Source organism: Macaca fascicularis, chromosome 5 (genome assembly GCF_037993035.2).
Source record: "Macaca fascicularis isolate 582-1 chromosome 5, T2T-MFA8v1.1".
NCBI classification, from domain to species: Eukaryota; Metazoa; Chordata; class Mammalia; order Primates; family Cercopithecidae; genus Macaca; species Macaca fascicularis.
Genome location: NC_088379.1, coordinates 155732537 through 155752047, shown reverse-complemented (window position 1 = coordinate 155752047; position 19511 = coordinate 155732537). Strand labels below are relative to the sequence as shown.

General features: G+C 35.1%; 1 protein-coding gene across 8 annotated transcripts in view; it reads left to right on the top strand.

Moving 5' to 3' along the window:
• Nucleotides 1-19511, top strand: part of LRBA (LPS responsive beige-like anchor protein) — a 768738-nt gene that overhangs the window by 179711 nt on the left and 569516 nt on the right. For all 8 annotated transcript variants that reach the window (XR_012435154.1, XR_010586615.2, XM_015450901.3 and 5 more), the window contains exons 30-31: nucleotides 2072-2513; nucleotides 15406-15539. Coding sequence is in view for 6 of the 8 variants with exons in the window: in XM_015450901.3 (XP_015306387.2) it covers nucleotides 2072-2513; nucleotides 15406-15539 (576 nt within the window). In the remaining 2 variants the exon portion in view is untranslated. The remainder of the gene's footprint in view (nucleotides 1-2071; nucleotides 2514-15405; nucleotides 15540-19511) is intronic.

The window sequence follows — 19511 nt, the reverse complement described above, 5'->3', positions numbered from 1 at the left end:
AGGATATAGAGGGCAAGGATAATCAGTGTCAGATACTGCTGTTTACTACCTTACCCTGCAGCTTAGTGGCTTAAGACCACAACCATTTTTATCTTTCTTACATGATTCCTTGAGTTATATTTGGATAGGGCACAGTGGGCATGGTTTATCCCTGTTTCAGATGTTGTTTGCTGGGTCTGGAAAATCTAAGATGACTTTTCTAATAGTGTATGTAGTGCCTCAGGTGGGATGGCTCCAAGAACTGAGACTGACTGACTAAAACAGCTGAGCTGGGATTATATGTCTATAGCCTTGATACTTGTTCTCAAATGAATTCCTGGTTTCCTTCATTAGTTTGGAGAGCATCTCTGTCTCCATATCATCTCTCTACATGTTCTTTCCAGCAAGATAGATCAGAAATAAGCCACACTTCTTACAGAGATGTTCAGAGATTCTGGGAATGCAAGAGCTACCAGACCTTCTTAAAATGCGGGCCAAGCACTGGCCCACTGCTGCTTTTGCCAGATCCTGTTGGTTATTGTCAGTCAAGCCTAGTCTAGATTCAAGGGCTTATCAAGGGATGAGTACCAGGAGACATGGGGCAGTAGGATTATTGAAACAACCCTCCTCCACAACCAGTTAGGAGGATATTGCAGTAATCAGTAATCCAGGCAAGAGGTTATGGTGGGATGGATTAGGTTGGCAACTAGAGATGGTAAGAGGCAGTCAGATTCTGGATATGTCTTAGTGGTAGAAAAAACAGAATTTTAAAACGTTAGGTGTGCGTTTTGTGAATGAAAAAGGTAGTCAAAAATGATTACAAGGTACAGTGGAGTAGATTAAAGGTGAAAGAGATTTTCAGGGAAAGATAAAAAGAGAAGAAATTCAGTTTTCAGCATGTTGAGTTTGAGATGTTTTTTAGACATGTAAGATAAGTTGTAGGGCAGCAGTTGTATTTAATAGTTTGATTTTTTTGGTGGGGGGTATAGTGGTATTTAAAACTTGGAGAATGAATGATATCACGAAGGGACCAAATGTAGATAGAGAACATAAGAGGAACAAGGACTGAGCCTTGTGTCCCTCCAGCTTAAGAAATCAGGGAGAAAAAGAGGTGAGAGATGTTAAAAAGGAACAATCAGTGAGGTAGTACAAGGAGAACAAAAAGAGAATGGTATCCTGCAAGCTGAGGAAAGGAAGCATTGTCTAGTTGGAGGGAATAATTAGCTGCTGCTGTTATGTGAAGTTCTGTTAGGACTGAAAACTGACCATTGGAGTTAGCAAGATGCAGATTTTTTGGTGACCTTGATAAGACCATTTTTGCAAGAATGGGTTGAAACCCTGATTAAAGGGAGTGAGAATTAAACAGAGAGAAAAGGAGGCATTCCTCATTGAACTGGATTTTAAGGATCATTGAATTATTTATGCTTGTAGAAGAGGTAACAAGTTTTCCAGCTGCAGTAATCATGTTTGAGATAGAGCTTTTTATTTTATCCTAAAGATTGTGGACTTGGGCCAGGCGTGGTGGTGCATGCCTGTAATCCTAGCACTTTGGGAGGCCTAGGCTGGTAGATTGCTTGAGCTCAGGAGTTCGAGACTAGCCTGGGCAACATGGTGAAACCTCATCTCTACAAAAAAATAGAAAAATTAGCCAGATGTGTGGCACACACCTGTGGTCTCAGCTACTTGAGAGGCTTAGGTGGGAGGATAGCCTAGGATGTCAAGGCTGCAGTGAGCCTAGATCACAGCACTGTACTCCAGCCTGGGCAACAGACACACACACACACACACACACACACACACACACACACAGATTGTAGACTTTTTCTTATAGGCCAATGACTTTCGACCTTGTATTGCTACCCATTACTTTAGGTAATTTTTGCAAGTATTTATTTATTTTATTATACCATGTCTCTTGATAATAGGTGTATCCACTCAGTACATTTTATAGAATATATAATTAGTTTTTGCTCTTTTAGAACATGATGTATTTCATAATTCAAAAGAGTAGATAGCTGTTAGGATTGAATATACCTTTTAAAAATTGGTTCTAAATTTTTGTTTATTTTTTCTGTTTCTGGGTGTGATATAGAAATCACACCAGCAGCATTCAGCACTTTAACTATGGCATCAGTGGAAGAATCTGAAAGCACATCATCTGCTCGAAGGAGGGACTCAGGCATTGGGGAAGAAACAGCCACTGGTTTAGGAAGCCATGTGGAAGTAACTCCTCACACAGCACCTCCTGGAGTCAGTGCAGGCCCAGATGCAATCAGCGAGGTGCTATCTACTCTTTCTTTAGAAGTCAATAAGTCTCCGGAAACCAAAAATGACAGAGGAAATGAGTTGGACACTAAGGCTACGCCGTCAGTTTCGGTTTCAAAAAATGTCAATGTGAAAGACATTCTCCGAAGCTTGGTTAACATACCAGCAGATGGAGTCACAGTGGATCCTGCCCTTCTGCCACCAGCCTGCCTTGGAGCCCTTGGTGATCTGTCTGTGGAACAACCTGTGCAGTTCAGATCTTTTGACAGGTACTGAAAATAGGTTTTCATTTTGGTATGTTTCTACATCTGACCCTTGAACAACATGGAGATTAGGGATGCTGACCCCCTGTGTAGCCAAAAATCTGCATATAACTTTCTACTCCCTCAGAGCTTAACTTCCAATAGCTTATGTTGATCAGAAACTTTACTGATAACATAAACAGTTGATTCACACATATTTTGATTATTATATGTATTATATACTGTACTCTTACAGTAAAGTAAGCTAGAAAAAAAGAACATGTTATTAAGAAAATCATAAGAAAGGCCAGGTGCAGTGGCTCACATCTGTAATCCCAGCATTTTGGGAGGCTGAGGTGGGTGGATCACCTGAGGTCAGGAGTTCGAGACCAGCCTGACCAACATGGTGAAACCCAGTCTCTACTGAAATTACAAAAATTAACTGGGCATGGTGGCGTGTGCCTGTAATCCAGGCTACTCCGGAGGCTGAGGTAGGAGAATCGCTTGAACCTGGGAGGGGCGGAGGTTGCAATGAGCTGAGATCGCACCATTGCATTCTCACCTGGGCAACAAGAGCGAAACTCTGTCTAAAAAGAAAAAAATCATAAGAAGAAATATGTTACTGTTCATCAGGGGAAGCAAATCATCATAAAGATCTTCATCTTTCTTGTCTTCATGTTGAGTATGCTGAGGAGGAGGAAGAGAAGAGGTTGATTTTAGTATCTCAGAGGCAGCTGAGGTAGCAGAGGTGGAGAAAGTGAAAGGGAAAGCAGGACAGGCAGACACACTTGGTGTAAATTTACAGAAATGCTTTGTAATTTCTTTCTGACCTTTTTGCTTTTTTATTTGTCTAAACATATTTCTATGTGGTACAAACCCTTCTTTCACCATTTGCTTTAGTTTCAGTGCCTGTGTCATAGAAGGGTCCATGTCATAAAAGAAGTTAAAAGCAGTCTTGAATCATTAGAACCCTTCTGCCAGATTGTCTAATGTCAGTTCATTTTCTGGTACTGCTTCTTCTCTGTCTTCCTCATCTGATAGTGGTTTGGATATTCTTGTTTCCATCAAGTTGTTTTCCCTCTGTTGATCCCTCTGTTGTTGTGGTATCTGTTAGTTCTTCAATTTCTCCAAGATTCATATCTTGAAACCCTTCACCCCTCACCTTTTTGTCATATCTACAATCTCTCATGATTTCCTTCATTAGTTCTGTCAAAAATCCTGTGAAGTCATGCACAACACCTAGACACAGTCTTCTCTAGGAAGAATTTATTGTTTCAAACTTGATGGTTTCCACAGCTTTTTCTATAACAATGATCTTAAATGGTATAATCCTTCTAGACTTTTATGATGTTCTGTCAGGTTCTCTTCCATAGTGTTGACAGTTGTTTCCTAAGAATACCATGTGTAATGAACCATAAAGGTCCTTGTGACCTCCTGTTCTAGAGGTGGAATTAGAGAAATTGTGTTTGAGGGCAGTTAGACCACTTCAACACCCTCAGTGTTGAACTCATGAAGTTCTGGGTGGTCAGCGGCATTGTCCAATAGCAAAAGAACTTTAAAAGTTAATCTCTTACTGATAAGGTGATAAGGTACTTCCTGACTTTAAGGACAAAGTTTCAATGGAACCAGTCCAGAAAAAGGGTTCTCGTTGGCCAGGCCTTCTTGTACAACCAACAGAGTTGCAGCTGGTGTTTGTGTTTTCCTTTCATGGCTCAGGGGTTAGCAGCTTTATATTAATAGATAAGGGCAATCGTGATCATAAACCCAACTGCATTTGCACAAAACAGTATAGTTAGCCTATCTCTTCCTGCCATAAATCCTAGTGCTCACTTCTCTTCCTTGCTAATAAGTATCCTTTGTGGCTTCCCCCACCTACCCCAAATAAGTTACTTTTGTCTGCATTAAAAACCTGATCAGGCTGATCCTTTCTCCTCAATGTTTTTCTTAATGATGTCTAGGAACTCAGCTGCTGCCTCTTGGTTGGCAGAAGCTGCTTCTCCTGTTATCTCGATCATCCTTGCTGGCATTAAATTTAGCTTTAGATTCTTCTTTAAGTTGACATATAATGACTTCAGTTTTTCTCAAATCATGTTAGAGTCTATAGGTATGCCTTTCTTATAGCAATCCTGCATCCGCGTAAAAGCTGCATTTTCAGTGCAAGATAAAGATATTTCACAAAAAATGCATTTTTTTTTTCCCGCCTCCTGGTGTCACTGCAGTAACAACTTTGCCAACTTCCTTTTCTTTTGTTACAGTGGTCCTTATGCTGGATTAATTTCTTTGGAAATGGCAGGCAACCACAGCTGCAGACCTCAATCTACAGTACATATCAAGCAATTCAACTTTTCCTTATAATGTCATGACTTTTCCCTGCTCCTTGGGAGCATGTCCAGTATTGCTAGTGGCACTTTGTATGGGTCCCATTATGTTATTAAAGGTTTATAGTATTGCACTAAACATGATGAAAAATATGTGAGAACTCGGAGAGATCACTTTTGCTGTGATACACAGTTTACTGGAGAGGTGAACTTCCCAGTACTTTGGGAGGCTGAGGCGTGTGGATCATTTGAGGTCAGCATTTCCAGACTAGCCCGGCCAACATGGTGAAACCCCGTCTCTACTAAAAATACAAAAAGATTATCCAGGCATGGTGGCGGGTGCCTGTAATCCCAGGTATTTGGGAGGCTGAGGCAGGAGAATCGCTTGAACCTGGGAGGCGGAGGTTGCAGTGAGCCAAAATCGTGCCGTTGCACTCCAGTCTGGGCAACAAGAACAAAACTCCTCACCCCGTCCCCAAAAGAAAAGAGAGGAACTGTGTTCTCTGAGATGACTAGCATCACACAGCATTTTAAGTGATGCTCACAATACTGGAGCTCAATGCAATTGTGGCAGGAAGTAGCTATGAAGTTATTATAGTAGTACAGTATGGATTAATGTTAATTTTATACAGTTATGCTTTAATAATTGACATTTACATTGTTTACATTTCTTTTAACTGCAGATGGTACCATATAATATTTCTAAGTGTTTGTGTGTGTAAGTTTTGATATATTTTAACTTATTTTCATAACCTCTGAGATTTTTCATTTTATGAATTTCTTTTTTTCTTTTTGTCTGGATGCAGTGGCTCACACCTGTAATTCCAGCATTTTGTGGGGCTGAGGTGGGAAGATTTCTTGAGTCCAGGAATTTGAGACTAGCCCGGGCAACATGGTGAGATTTTAAAATAAAAAGATTAGCTGGGCATGGTGATGTGTGCCTGTAGTCTCAGCTACTCAGGAGGCTGAGGTGGGAGGATCACTGGAGCGCAAAGAGTTTGACACTACAGTGAGCTGTGTTCATGCCACTGCACTCCAGCCTGGGTGACAGAGTAAGACCCTGTCTAAAAAAAACTTTTTTAAAATTGATGCATAATGAGTGGAATTTATTCTGGGGATGCAAGAATGTCTGAACATACACAAATTGATCAATGTGAAACATCATATCAATAGGATGGAAGACAAAAGCCATATGATCATTTCAATTACTGCTGAAAAGCATTTGATAAAATTCACTATTTCTTCATGATAAAAACCCTCAAAAAACTGCATATAGAGGGAACATACCTCAACACAATAAAAAGCCGTAAACAACAGATCCACAGCTAGTATCATTTGGAACAGAGAAAAACTTAAAGCCTTTTCTGTAAGATCTGGAATGAAACAAGGATGCCCACTTTCATTACTGTTATTCAACATAGTACTGGAGGTCCTAGGTAAAGCAATCAGACGAGAAAGAAAGGGCATTTAAATTGGAAATGAAGAAGTCAGTTGTTTGCAGATGATATGATGTTATATTTAGAAAAACCTAAAGAGTCCGTAAAAAAGTATTATAACTGATAAATTCAGTACAGTTGCATGACAAAAATCGGTATCATTTCTATATGCTAACAGTGAACAATCTGAAAAAGAGATCAAGAAAGCAATCCAATTTACAATAGCTATAAGTAAAATACCTAGGAATAAACAGCCAAAGAAGTGAAAGATCCCTCAGTGACAGCTATAAAACATTGATGCAAGAAACTAAAAAGGACCCCCAAAATGAAAGATATTTCATGTTCATGGATTGGAAGAATTAGTAGTGTTAAAATGTTCATGCTACCCAAAGCGATCTACAGATTCAATGCAATCTATATAAAAATACCAATGACATTCTTCACAGAAATAGAAAAAATATTGCTAGAAACGATATGGAACCACAGAGACTCAGAATAGCCAAAGCCATCCTGAGCAAAGAGAACAAAATTTCAAATTATACTACAGAGCCGTGGTAACCAAAACAGCATGATACTCTCATAAAAACAGATACATAGACCAATGGAACAGAATAGAGAACTCAAATAAATCCACACATCTACAAGTGAACTCATTTTTGACAAAGTTGCCAAGAACATGCAGTGGGGGAAAGGATAGTCTTCTCAGTGGTACTGAGTAAATTGTATGTCCATATGCAGAAGAATGAATACCTTTATCTCTTGCTACATACAAAAATCAGTTCAAAATGGATTAAATATTTAAATCTATGACCTGAAACTATGAAGCTACTGAAAGAAATCATTGGAAAAACTCTTCAGGACATTAATCTGGGCAGATTTCTTGAGTAATACCCCAAAAGCACAGGCAGTGAAAGCAAACATGGACAGATGAGATCACATCAAGCTACAGAACTTATGCATAGCAGAGAAAACAATCAACAAATTGAAGAGACAACCCACAGACTGGGGATTATATAATAACCTTATATATTCTGGTTAACTGACAAGGGTTTTAATAACCAGAATATATAAGGGACTCAACCAACTCTATAGGAAGAGATGTATTAATAATAATTTAAAAATATTACTAAATTTTAAATGATTTATCATTTAATGTTTAAATGATAACTTTAAAATTTATTACTAAATTTTAAATTAAATGATAACTTTAAAAATTTAATTAAAATGATAAATGATAACTTTAAAATGATGACTATTGGGCTAAAGATCTCAATAGACATTTCTCAAAGAAGACATACAAATGTCAAACGATTTTGTGACAAGGTGCTCAACATCATTGATCAGAGAAATGCAAATCAAAGCAATGAGATATCATCTCACTCCAGTTAAAATCGCTTATATCCAAATGATAAGCAGTAACAAATGTTGGCAAGGATGTGGAGATAACCTTCATATACTGTTGGTGAGAGTATGAATTACTACGACCACTATGGGAAACAGTTTGGAGGTTCCCGAGACAACTAAAAATAGAACTAGTATGCGTTTCAGCAATTTCACTGCTAGGTATATACCCCAAAGCAAGGAACTCCGTTTATTGAAGAGATATCTGCACTCCCATGTTTATTGCAGCACCGTTCAAAATAGCCATGATTTGGAAGCAACTAAGTATCTATGAACAGATGAATGGATAAAGAAAATATGGTGTATATATACAGAATGGAATACTATTCAGTCATAAAAAATAATGAGGTCTTGTCATTTGCAACATGAATGGAAGTAGAGAACATCATTATATTAAGTGAAATAAGCCAGGCACAGAAAGACAAACTTCACATATTCTCATTCATTTTTGGGAGCTGAAAATTAAAACAGTTGAACTCCTGGAAATAGAGGGTAGAATGAGGGTTACCAAAGGCTAGAAAGGGTACTATAGACTAGGAGGGAAGTCGACATGGTTAATGGGTACAAAAATATAGTTAGATAGAATCAATAATATCTATTTTTTTTAGCACAACAGGGTGATTACAGTCAATGATAATTTACTATTCAGTTAAAAAATAACTAAAAGAGTATAATTGGAATGTTTGTAGCACAAAGAAATAACTGCTTGAGGTGATGGATACCCCATTTACTGTGATATGATTATGATTGCATGCCTGTATCAAAATATTAAATGTACCCCATAAATATATACACCTACTATGTACTCATGAGATTAAAAAGAAATGAGTGATATAATTTCCCTCAATTAAATTAGAGAGATTTTTAAAAAAATCACAGCTGTTATTTATGAGGATATGAAGAAACTTTTTTTTTTTTTTTTGCTGTTGAGAGTGCATATTGCTACAGTTTATTGGAAGTAAATTGGCATGTTAATTAAAAATTAAAATATATAAACTTACTTCCACTCTGGAAGTTCATACAGAAGTAATAACCAAGTATAAAATGTTTTCTGCAGGTGGAATTGCCTATTTTAGTCTGTGAAGTTCTATCCTAAATGCATTTAGAATGGATAGATAACTATCTTTATTCCTTCTTTAACGATGTAGAAACTCAGTCACAGAGAAGTTAAGTAATAGCTTATGGCCTTATTACTATTAAATGGTGACACTAAAAGACCTGTCTCTTTTGAATGATTTACCTTGCTGCATTTTATAGCAAAATTGTTTTATAATAGTGGAAAGTTGGTTTTTATAGCTGCCAATCTATAAATGATTGGTTACATGTATTATTTTTGAAAAACCTAGTAAATATTATGCAGTCATTAAAGAGTAAAAGAGCACTGTATAGAATGATACTGAAGACATATATTTTTAAATGGAAAAAGGTGTGTCTGGTATAATTTGGAATTTGCTATTCTTTTTTTTTGAGGTGGTCTCACTTTGTCACCCAGGTTGAAGTGCAGTGGTGTGATCTTGGCTCACTGCAACCTCGCCTCCTAGGTTTAAGCGATTCTCGTGCCTCAGCCTCCAGAGTAGCTGTGATTACCAGTGTGTGCCGCCATGCCTAGCTAGTTTTTGTATTTTTAGTAGAGACGGGGTTTTGCCATGTTGGCCAGACTGGTCTCAAACTCCTGGCCTCAAGTGATCCAAAGTGTTGGGATTACAGGCATGAGTCACTGCACCTGGCCTCAATTTTTATTTATTTATTTTATTTTTGAGACAGTGTCTTGCTCTGCCCCCCAGGCTGGAGTGCAGTGGCAGTCATAGCTCACTGTAGCCTCAAACTCGTGGGATCAAGGGATCGTTCTTCCTCAGTCCCCTGAGTAGCTGGGACCAACATGTCCAGCTATTTACATTTTTTTTTTTTTTTTTTTTTTGAGACGGAGTCTGGCTCTGTCGCCCGGGCTGGAGTGCAGTGGCCGGATCTCAGCTCACTGCAAGCTCCGCCCCCCGGGTTTACGCCATTCTCCTGCCTCAGCCTCCCGAGTAGCTGGGACTACAGGCGCCCGTATTTTTTGGTAGAGACGGGGTTTCACCGTGTTCGCCAGGATGGTCTCGATCTCCTGACCTAGTGATCCCAAACTCGTGGGATCAAGGGATCGTTCTTCCTCAGTCCCCTGAGTAGCTGGGACCAACATGTCCAGCTATTTACATTTGTTTTTGTAGAGATGAGGTATTGCTGTGTTGCCCAGGCTGGTCCTGAACTCCTGGCTTCAAGCGATCCAGCTGCATTGCCCTCCCAAAGCATTGGGATTCCAGGCGTGAGCCACTGTGCCCTGTCTATTCTCAATTTTTACAATTTATTTAGATTTGTTCGTGTTAGATTGAGTACTCAAAAATATGTGAGGCTATACTTTTAAATTTAATATATGTTATTAATATAGTTACATTGTTTACTAATGATCCAAATTTTATATATTTTAGCATTTATTTCTTTTTTAAATATCATAGAAATTAAATTTGTGCCTTACTGATGTCTTCAGTGAGTAGATCATGAACATATTTAGGAAATCATGCTTAGGCATAATACATTTTAAGGGGTTTATTGAAGTAGAAAACAACAGATAATTTTGATGGTAGCAATTTCCAGGATGTTCTGTAGAATTTGACATGTCTGGTATTCATTTAACAGTCTCTGATGGCAAGGAGACTGCTCTGTTTTTTACCTCCCTTGTTTTTTCTTGGTTAGAGGCACCTTTTTAAAAACTTTCATGCTGCCATGGGCTAGTGGAATATCTTTGGGAATTTCAAAGCATCCCTCTGATCATGTATTTATCTCAGGAATGCTATGTCAGAAATCACAACTCTCCTCATATCTTAAGTATTATCAACTTCCAAGGAATAGCTGGAAAGTTTAGAGTAACAGCTACATGAATAAAACCTTGCTGAAAGGCTGCCAGGTTGTGGGCCTTTGTGAATGCAAAGGTGTTTGTGTTCATTCCCATGCCAAAAGTCTTGCTCTTATCTAATTTGAAGATCCTCTCTGATGATTAGTGAATGCCAGGAATTTATCTTGATAAAGTTCAAGGACTGGTCTGGCTTTTCAACTGGATCCTTAGGGACTAAAGTGGTAGGCTGAAATGCTCTTTTTTCCTTTAGTGAACTATTTGTATGTTAAATAAAATAGCATTTGTGTGAGGGTTTGTGATATTTGAAACTGATATGATACTGAAATGGAACTTCTCAACTTTATTGATCTGGAAGGCATTGTTACTATTTGCCTATTGCCAGTAAATTAAAAGAAACTTTGAAATGAGTATCCCTTGTTCAGGGGAAAGAAAAAATCCAGCAACAGTATTTTCATTTGTTCTGTGTGAGACTTTAGGAAAATTACTTCTTTCTCATTCGTAAAATTAGCATAATAATATGTAGTACTAACCTCAAAGGTTGTCATAAATATAAATATGGTAATTTGTGTATGTTCTTAAGCACGGTGCCCCACAAATATTAAGTATTCATAGTGAGTTCATAAAGAAAAAAATGATAATAACAATTTTTATCTCTTCAGTATTTGGTTTATAATTGACAATTTGGGAAACTAGCTTGCATAATTGGTTGTCTGTCTTTCAAATTCCTTATGCTAAAAAGTTTGAAGCACTTTCTGCTAAAATTGATGTAGATATAAAAAATTCCAATAATTGTTCTTAAACATTAAAAAAGATTTCAATTTGTTTCTTAAATAGAAACCTGAGCTGTAGCCTGAGAAAGGTGCCAGAAATATCCCTAGCACATTGCCTGTCATGTAAAGTCTCAGTTTTGTCAAATGCATGTTGCATTTTCTCTGTGTTTTCCAATGCATCGTATAAAAAGATAATATTAAATGCTTAGCTTTTGCATGATAAATCTTAACTATTGGTAAATTTAAAATTCTAGATTATTTCTGTAAACTGTAGAACATGCTTTACTAATTTAGATTTATACTTATATTTAACAAGATAAACACGATAAAGATCTCCTCTGTTGAAGATTTTAGTCTTTTACACTGAAACTTTATAATAATAATGACAATGATTGGTAAAGACAATGAAAATATTTCAAAATCTACCTACTGCTTAATATCCTTTTAATGGGATCATTGTAACTTTGATTTTTCTTTGTTTCTGTATAGCCTTAAGCTGAAGCAGTATTGTGTTAATTCCTTAGAACTGATTTGAATCAATCAGTGAATTTGGAAATTGATGAATTTTGTTTCTCTATTATGAACTAATTATGTAGCTATGTGAAAGAATGCAGCTTTTAAAAATTTATGAGCAGATATATTTTTGTGATTTTATGGTAGTATATAAATAATTTTATATGCTAGAGATCTTTATTACTGTTGCTTATAGATGATTCTAAAATTATGTTTAAATGTTAATATGATTGTGGTGATAATTGTACAACTTTGTGAGCATACTAAAAATCTCTTAATTGTCTATTTTTAGTGAATTAAATGGTATGTGAATTATATCTCAAAAGTTTTAAGAAAGGTCAACATGGGGAAACGGTTCAAATTCAAGGCTCTGGTGTTAGATAAACCTAGATTTGCATGGTAGTTCTACTATTTACTTTGGTTATTACGTTACCTTTCTGAGGTTTAGATTTAAAATTTCTAAAAATTGAATTAATACGTACCTTAGGATTGTTTTGAAAATTGAATAATAATTCTTGGCATATTGTCAGTGCTTCATTTATCTTACCTGCTATTAGAATTTATAATTTTATATTACCTAACAAGCAAGCAGGATTAAGAAGAAGGCATCTTGGCAGAGGAGGCGTATATACAAAGGGTTGGAGTTGTGAAATGACACAACACACTTAGCAACCGTAAGAGCGTGTTGAAGAAGTGTGTGAGGAACATGTAAAATATAGATTCATGTAGAAAGCCGTACTTCTGATCTGTCATTCCTGACAATAGGTGAAAGTTCCTGGACAATAAATATTTCCTGAACTGAATAAAAGAATAAGACCTTATTTGTGACTGAGACATTAACAGCAAGAGGATGAAGGATTAGAAATGAAGTTGAGTTCCTTTGTTGAGTTTAATTAGCCATGTCATCTTGAATAAATAGGGATTGTGCATATTTGGAACAGCTGTAGTAAATTCTGTTCTGTTACCAGTTTTCCAGTGTTTTATTATGAAAATGTTCAGGCAAACAGAAAAGTTGAAAGAGTTGTACAGTGAAAACCTGTAGACCCATCACTGAGATTCAACAATTAGCTTTTAACTCTGTTTGCTTCACCATGTATCCATCAATCAATCTTATTTTTGTAATGTACTTCAAAATTGTAGATATCAGTTCACTTCACTCTTAAAACACAACGTATTTTGCTTTGTGTGTGTGTTTTAAAAAATAACTACAAAATGTATTATTAAAATATTGGAATTACATAATTTTCACTTTTGAATGCTTGTATTGGGATCAAGTACCTAAGTTACTTTGTTTAGACGCTGAATACTTTAAAGCTGTTAAGGGAATACTTGAAGCTTGCAGTTATAGTACTGTCAACAAAAGATGTGATTAAATAAATGTGATTAAATAAATATTTCAGCTAGCATGCAGCTAACTGGAGATCGATACCATTTTTTTAATCTAAAATTTACATACCATGAAAGACACAAGTCTTAAGTATACCGTTTGATGAGTTTTGACAAATTTATACATTTGTGTAACCCCAGGTCCCCATCATGATATCATTGGTCTTGAAAGTTCTCTTTCCCAGCCAATTCTGTTTCCTATCCCCCAGAGGCAATTATTAATTCTGATTTTGTGTACCATACATTAGTTTTGCTTGTTCTAGACATACATGTTAAAAAAAAAAAAAACCAACCCATAAAGTATATACTCCTTAGTATAAGGCTTCATTCAACATAATGCTTTTGAGATTCATCCATGTTGTTTGTTACCTTTTCATTTCATTCATCAGTAGTTTGTTACCTTTTATTGCTGAATAATATTCCATTCCAGAAGCATAGCACCATTTAAAATTTTCTATATCTGCATAAAGGACATTTGGGCTATTTCCAGCTTTTGCCAATTATAAATAAAGCCTATATGAACATTATTGTATACATATTTTGTGGACATAAGCTTTCTTGAGGAAATTCCTAGAAGTGGAAATGTTGAGTCATAGCATACATAGGTATATATCTTATATTTTGATTATAGAAAAAGCAATTGCACTTTTCTAAGTGTTCCTTTCTGTTGCTCCATTCAGTTCCTACTTATTGTATGAGTAAACTAGATCTTGCTGGTTCTTTCTTTTGTGAACAAATGTGAAAGTAAATTCTTCATATTTCTCCTCCCTCCCCTGCACAGACATTGCTAGAAGACAGTGATTTTCTTAAGCAGTAGATTTTAAATTTCTCCTTCCAGTAGGAAATACTACAAATTACATTTCGTATTGTTTTTGAAGGTACCACTAACACACCCGTACACACACACATTCATGCGCGCATGCACACACACACACACACGTCATATCTACTCCCCCTTAAGTCAATAATCTTCATCTGATATAAGCTGCCATGATTTAAGCACACCATTTTGGATTGGGGGCTCAGGTGGCTGTTGCTTCTATTTTTTAGTGTATAGTTAACATTGGCAGTCACCCTTATAATGATGTGACACCAGCTACCCTCAAGTACATTGAATAAGCCATGCCTAGCACAAGAGAACTTGATTTAATTGGCAACAGTGTTTGCCCTCGCATGATAGGCACTGAAGTAAAACGAAACCTATTTTGCTTTGTGTGTGTGTTTTTAAAAATAACTACAAAAATGTATTATTAAAATATTGGAATTATATAATTTTCACTTTTGAATGCATGTATTGGGATCAAGTACCTAAGTTACTTTGTTTAGAAGCTGAATACTTTAAAGCTATTAAGGGAATACTTGAAGCTTGCCGTTATAGTACTGTCAACAAAAGATGTGATTAAATAAATTGAATGTTGAAGACTTTAGGCTTATACTTAACACCAGGTAATTAAAAGTAAGCACTGCTGTGGGAGTGCATTATATATCAGCTGTCCTCTTTACCTCATTAACTGAGTTTTTGCATGTTTACAGAGCCAGCTTCAATTAAAAATGCCTTTTAAGTTATGACTAACAAGGTCTTTTAGTTACTGTTTGGTATAAAGTATTACTTTTTAATTGAAATTGGTATATCATAAATACCTCCCTTTGAATAATGTACAAGATAAAGAACTTTGATTATTTGATATTTTTGCATATGGTTTTTATTCCTATGCATTAGTTTTTTGTATATTATCAAAAGATATATAAACTTTGGGGTTTAAAAATGAAAAACTGGGTTGTATACATGTTAGCAAATTGCTTATATCTACTTTTTTTTTAAGCTTATAAGATTTCTAAGGTTTTATTATTTCAGATTAGCAGCGCTTTACAATTCTTGTGGAAATGTTGAATTTTCTGCTTTAATTCTTTTGGTTATATTTTATTTGTTAGATAATTAAAGATAATCCTAAATTTTAAAAATACTATGTGGTAAATATAAGTTTAAATGTTAAAATGGATTGTTATATTTTCATAGTGAAATGCAGATAAAAATGAACAGTATTGAAGAGATTTCACGTTGGGTGAAAAGTCTAAATTGTACATCAAACTGAAACAAGAAAATTAGAAAAATAAGTTAGCTACCTAATTTCTGTTTTGAAATTCATGTAATTAATTCAAGAGATCAATTTGTATCTTTCAATCTGTTTACTTTCTTTATTACAGAAGTGTCATTGTTGCAGCAAAAAAATCAGCAGTCTCACCTTCCACCTTTACTACAAGCATACCTACCAATGCTGTCAGTGTGGTTTCCTCAGCAGATTCAGCCCAAGCCTCAGATGTGGGAGGAGAATCACCAGGTGAGCTAGTTATCAGTGATTTCAACAAAAATGTTTTTACATCTCATTTTAGCAAAGCTTAGGATTTTTGATTAACTTAAAATTTGGGGGCACATTAGAAACCATTGTGCTTTTATCCTGTTGATTGTTTACTACTTTTCTGAATAAATTTGAGTAAAATTAAAGGAACTTAAGTCGAGGATTTCAGAATTTTCTCCACTCAAACCTAATATTGTGTGGTAGATTAGATGCTGCTAGTTGGGTAGATGAGTGCATGGATGAATGATAGATTCATAAAAATACTTTTTTCCTTTGTTTTCTTTCCCTGCACTTAAGAAGATGTATATTGATAGTAGCCTAAATTAGAAAGTCTTGTTGACATGTAATCTTTTAATATGGTTACTGGTTGTCAAATATTTATATAGTATCCAATACTTTGTTTTTTTGGCATTTTTTTTGAATTAGAGGCTTGGAAAGAAATGCTGCTCTGAAGTGTAGCATCATTCTAACAATGGTCATACTGGTTCAGTTCCTCCTATGGCAATTTTATTTTTGTCCATCTCTCCTTCTATATTCTTTCCATGTCTAAAATCATATATGTGGATAAAGAATTATTTCCATGTATAAAAGCATATATATGGATGCAAGATTCTATACGATGATGGGAAGCTTTGTGGTGATACGGGGTAAACTTGAAGAATGTGCAGTATTAAAATGACCAAGTATAACAAAGGGGATGTTACTGTATCAGTGGTTTTCTTCTGGATATTTTGATGTTTCTTAAGGTTAATAACAAGATATTGTACCCACCAAAACATTCATCTTAAGATCCTAGGTTGAGATTGATGAAAAATAAAGAAATTTTGAAGGAATGGCCTGGTGGATTATATTGAGAACAGAAATAATGCTGTTACTTTTTTTGGGATATCTCAGGCCAGGGTTTGCCTTCTGTTCTGCTGTTCTACCTTTATTTAGCAAATTAGCGTATCTTGGAGAGTTTTTTTCCAAACTTGATATTGCTACTGTCCAGTAGCTGGGAACTTTTTTCCTTGATGTGTACTATGTAATCATGTATCCTAGAAACAAATACTATGTTTATTTCTTTTGTCTTCTCTCTTTTTTTTATTTGTTATTGTACTTGTGTTAACAAAAATATATTTTATCAGAAGTTTTAAGCCTGTTTAATTTTTTACAAATTTTATAGTACTTAGTGATAAGAGAAAATGTTCAGTAGGTTAAGTAAAAGAAAGTTATATGCAATTCTTTACGTACCATATAATTACAACCAAGTGACTTATCTACCTTTTTTACATGATAAAAGCAAGAAAGTGTATTATGAAGTCATTTGGCTCTCCATGAAGTTGGGCTACTGACAGTTTTGATTTTCGATATTTACTTTAGGTAGTATTTCTAAAATTTAATTAATAGTCTTGTATTATTTTTATTCTTAGGAAAATTAGTAATTAGAATTTTTTTTTCTACTTTGAAACCAAAAGCTGCAATTGTATCAGAGTTTTGTCTGCCTTGCTTTTTATTTTATAATTTTTTTCAAAAATTGATAGACTTTTTTAGATCACTTTTAAGTTTACAGGAAAATTGAGTTTGAAGTACAGAGAATACTCAAATACCCTCTCATTCTCTCCCTCACTCGTTTCCCCTGGCCCGGTGAGAATTACAAAGGAAAATGGACATGAAACTCTAGCAAATTTTTCATCTTTATTGTTTCATTATACTCTGATGCCTCTTTTTTTTTTTTCCCCCTTTGGAGAAGAAATAATTTGGTAATTCATTTGGAGCTGGGTATGCACATTTCCGCTTCTCCACCCCCATCCAAAGTCCTTTAAAAAAAAGAATCAACTGTGGTTTTTCTAGAGTAGTCCCTTTTGTGAAAAATGCAATGGTTATTAGTATCTATGAAATGATTTACATGCCATCTTTTAAATTCAGTTATAGTAAATTTTTCAGTAACATCCCAAATCAAACGTGATTTCAGAAATTCAAAGTACACTGAGTAAAATATTTTCTCATACTGCCCTCTAGTTTCAGTTTAGGGAACAGAGTAAATAGGACCCTTTGATTGCTTTTAAGCCTATTCTTTAAAATTTAAGTCATGGAGTTTTCAGAAGAGATAAACAGCTGAGACATATGGGTAATATTTTACATGTAGCAGTATTATACATTTTTCTCTGAAGCCATTGCATTTTTTCCAGTAAATTTATTGTAATTTAAAATACTCACTTTGAAAAACCGTATGCAGAATTACAAGACACTTTGCTATCTTGAAGACTGTTGTATTTATTGGCAAAATCTACAAAACCCTGTACCATTGATCCAGCTCATAATGTATCTTATTTTTCTGTTGCTTAAATTTTGTATGCTTTTTGATGGAGTTTCTCAAATGGTTACCAATTCTTTTTTCCATCTTGAACTAGAATTTTAAACTTTTTCCCCCCCAACCCCACCCCCATTTTAAAAAAATAGTTATTCCTTTTTCAGTTATTTCAAGTCTTCCTTGTGATTATGGTCTTTCTGTTTACCATTTATTTTGGTTTCCACATCTGACTCTTCTTTCTCCTCTTTCACTGTGCTCTTGTTACTGTCATATGGGTTCTCCATTTCAGTGTATTGCTTCTGTTTTATTCCGTTAATTGATGCCATGAACATTACTGCCTTGATAAGAAAAATCTAACCTAATCTAGTGTTTTTAGTTGTCCTGCTTGTTACTCTTCTACCACCCCACTTTACATACTTTTGCCTACTATACTTGCCCTTGCACTTGTTAAGTACTCATTTCCATATGGAATCCACCCCAACCCCCCAAATAGTTCTTTCTCCCTTGTCAATATTTTTTTTAACTGATACATTTTTGTTTTCTTTTTGGTGGGTCTCTTGATTTAAGTTATTTGCCATTAAAAGAAGTAGATAAATATATAGACGGTTCCAACCTAACAATTTTTTGACTTTATAATGGTGTGAAAGCAATACACATTCAGTAAAAATTGTACATCAAGTTTTCTGTATGACCATTCTATTTTTCACTTTCAGTACAGTATTTAGTAAATTATGTGATATATCCAATACCTTATTATAAAATAGGCTTTGTGTTAAATGCATTTGTGACCTAGAATATAGATGCTTCTTGACTTATGATGGGGTTACATCATGATAAACCATTGTAAGTTGAAAATATCGAAAATTGAAAATGCATTTAATGCATCTAACCTACCAAACAGCATAGATTAATCCACCCTATCTTAAATGTGCTCAGAACACTTACATTATCCTACAGTTGGGCAAAAAATTTACTTGATAGAAAATACGAGGTTTCTGCTATGACACTCATATTTTCTGTTATATATTCACATGATACCTTCAAGGAAATTCCCATTTGTGGATATTTGGAAATTTTGATATTAAAATGGGACACATTTTACATGCGGTACAATTAAAGAGAAACTAAGATAGATACTAATCACAGAAACAGTTAACACTTGCCAGGTTTATATGAGGTCAAAGCTTTTTCTATGAAAATATTATCACTGAAATAATTTTATAACCCATAGAAATTGATAATTTGTTTGCAGTTTGAAATAATACACATTATTAAGACTATAATTAACATACAAAACTTTTTTGGTATACAAATTTCAAATTTTAATTTGAATAGCATACCTTGGCTTATGCAGCATTTTATCAGCCAAAAGGACTAGTCTAAGAGCAACAATTGTATCTTCTAATTAATAAGTATTAAAAGATATTCATCAGAGGATAAGACATATCCTTTATTGCATGTTTTCTAAGAAAATAAAAGCAAAATTGATTTTAGTAAATATATCAAAATCTGGAAATTTTATAGTCATCAGCACAGATTTGATTACCTAGAATACAGTATCCTTTCTTTTTTCTTTTTTCTTTTTTTAAATTGAGACAGGGTCTTTCTCTGTTTCTCAGTCTGGAGTGCAGTGGCACAGTTATAGATCACTAAGCCTTGAA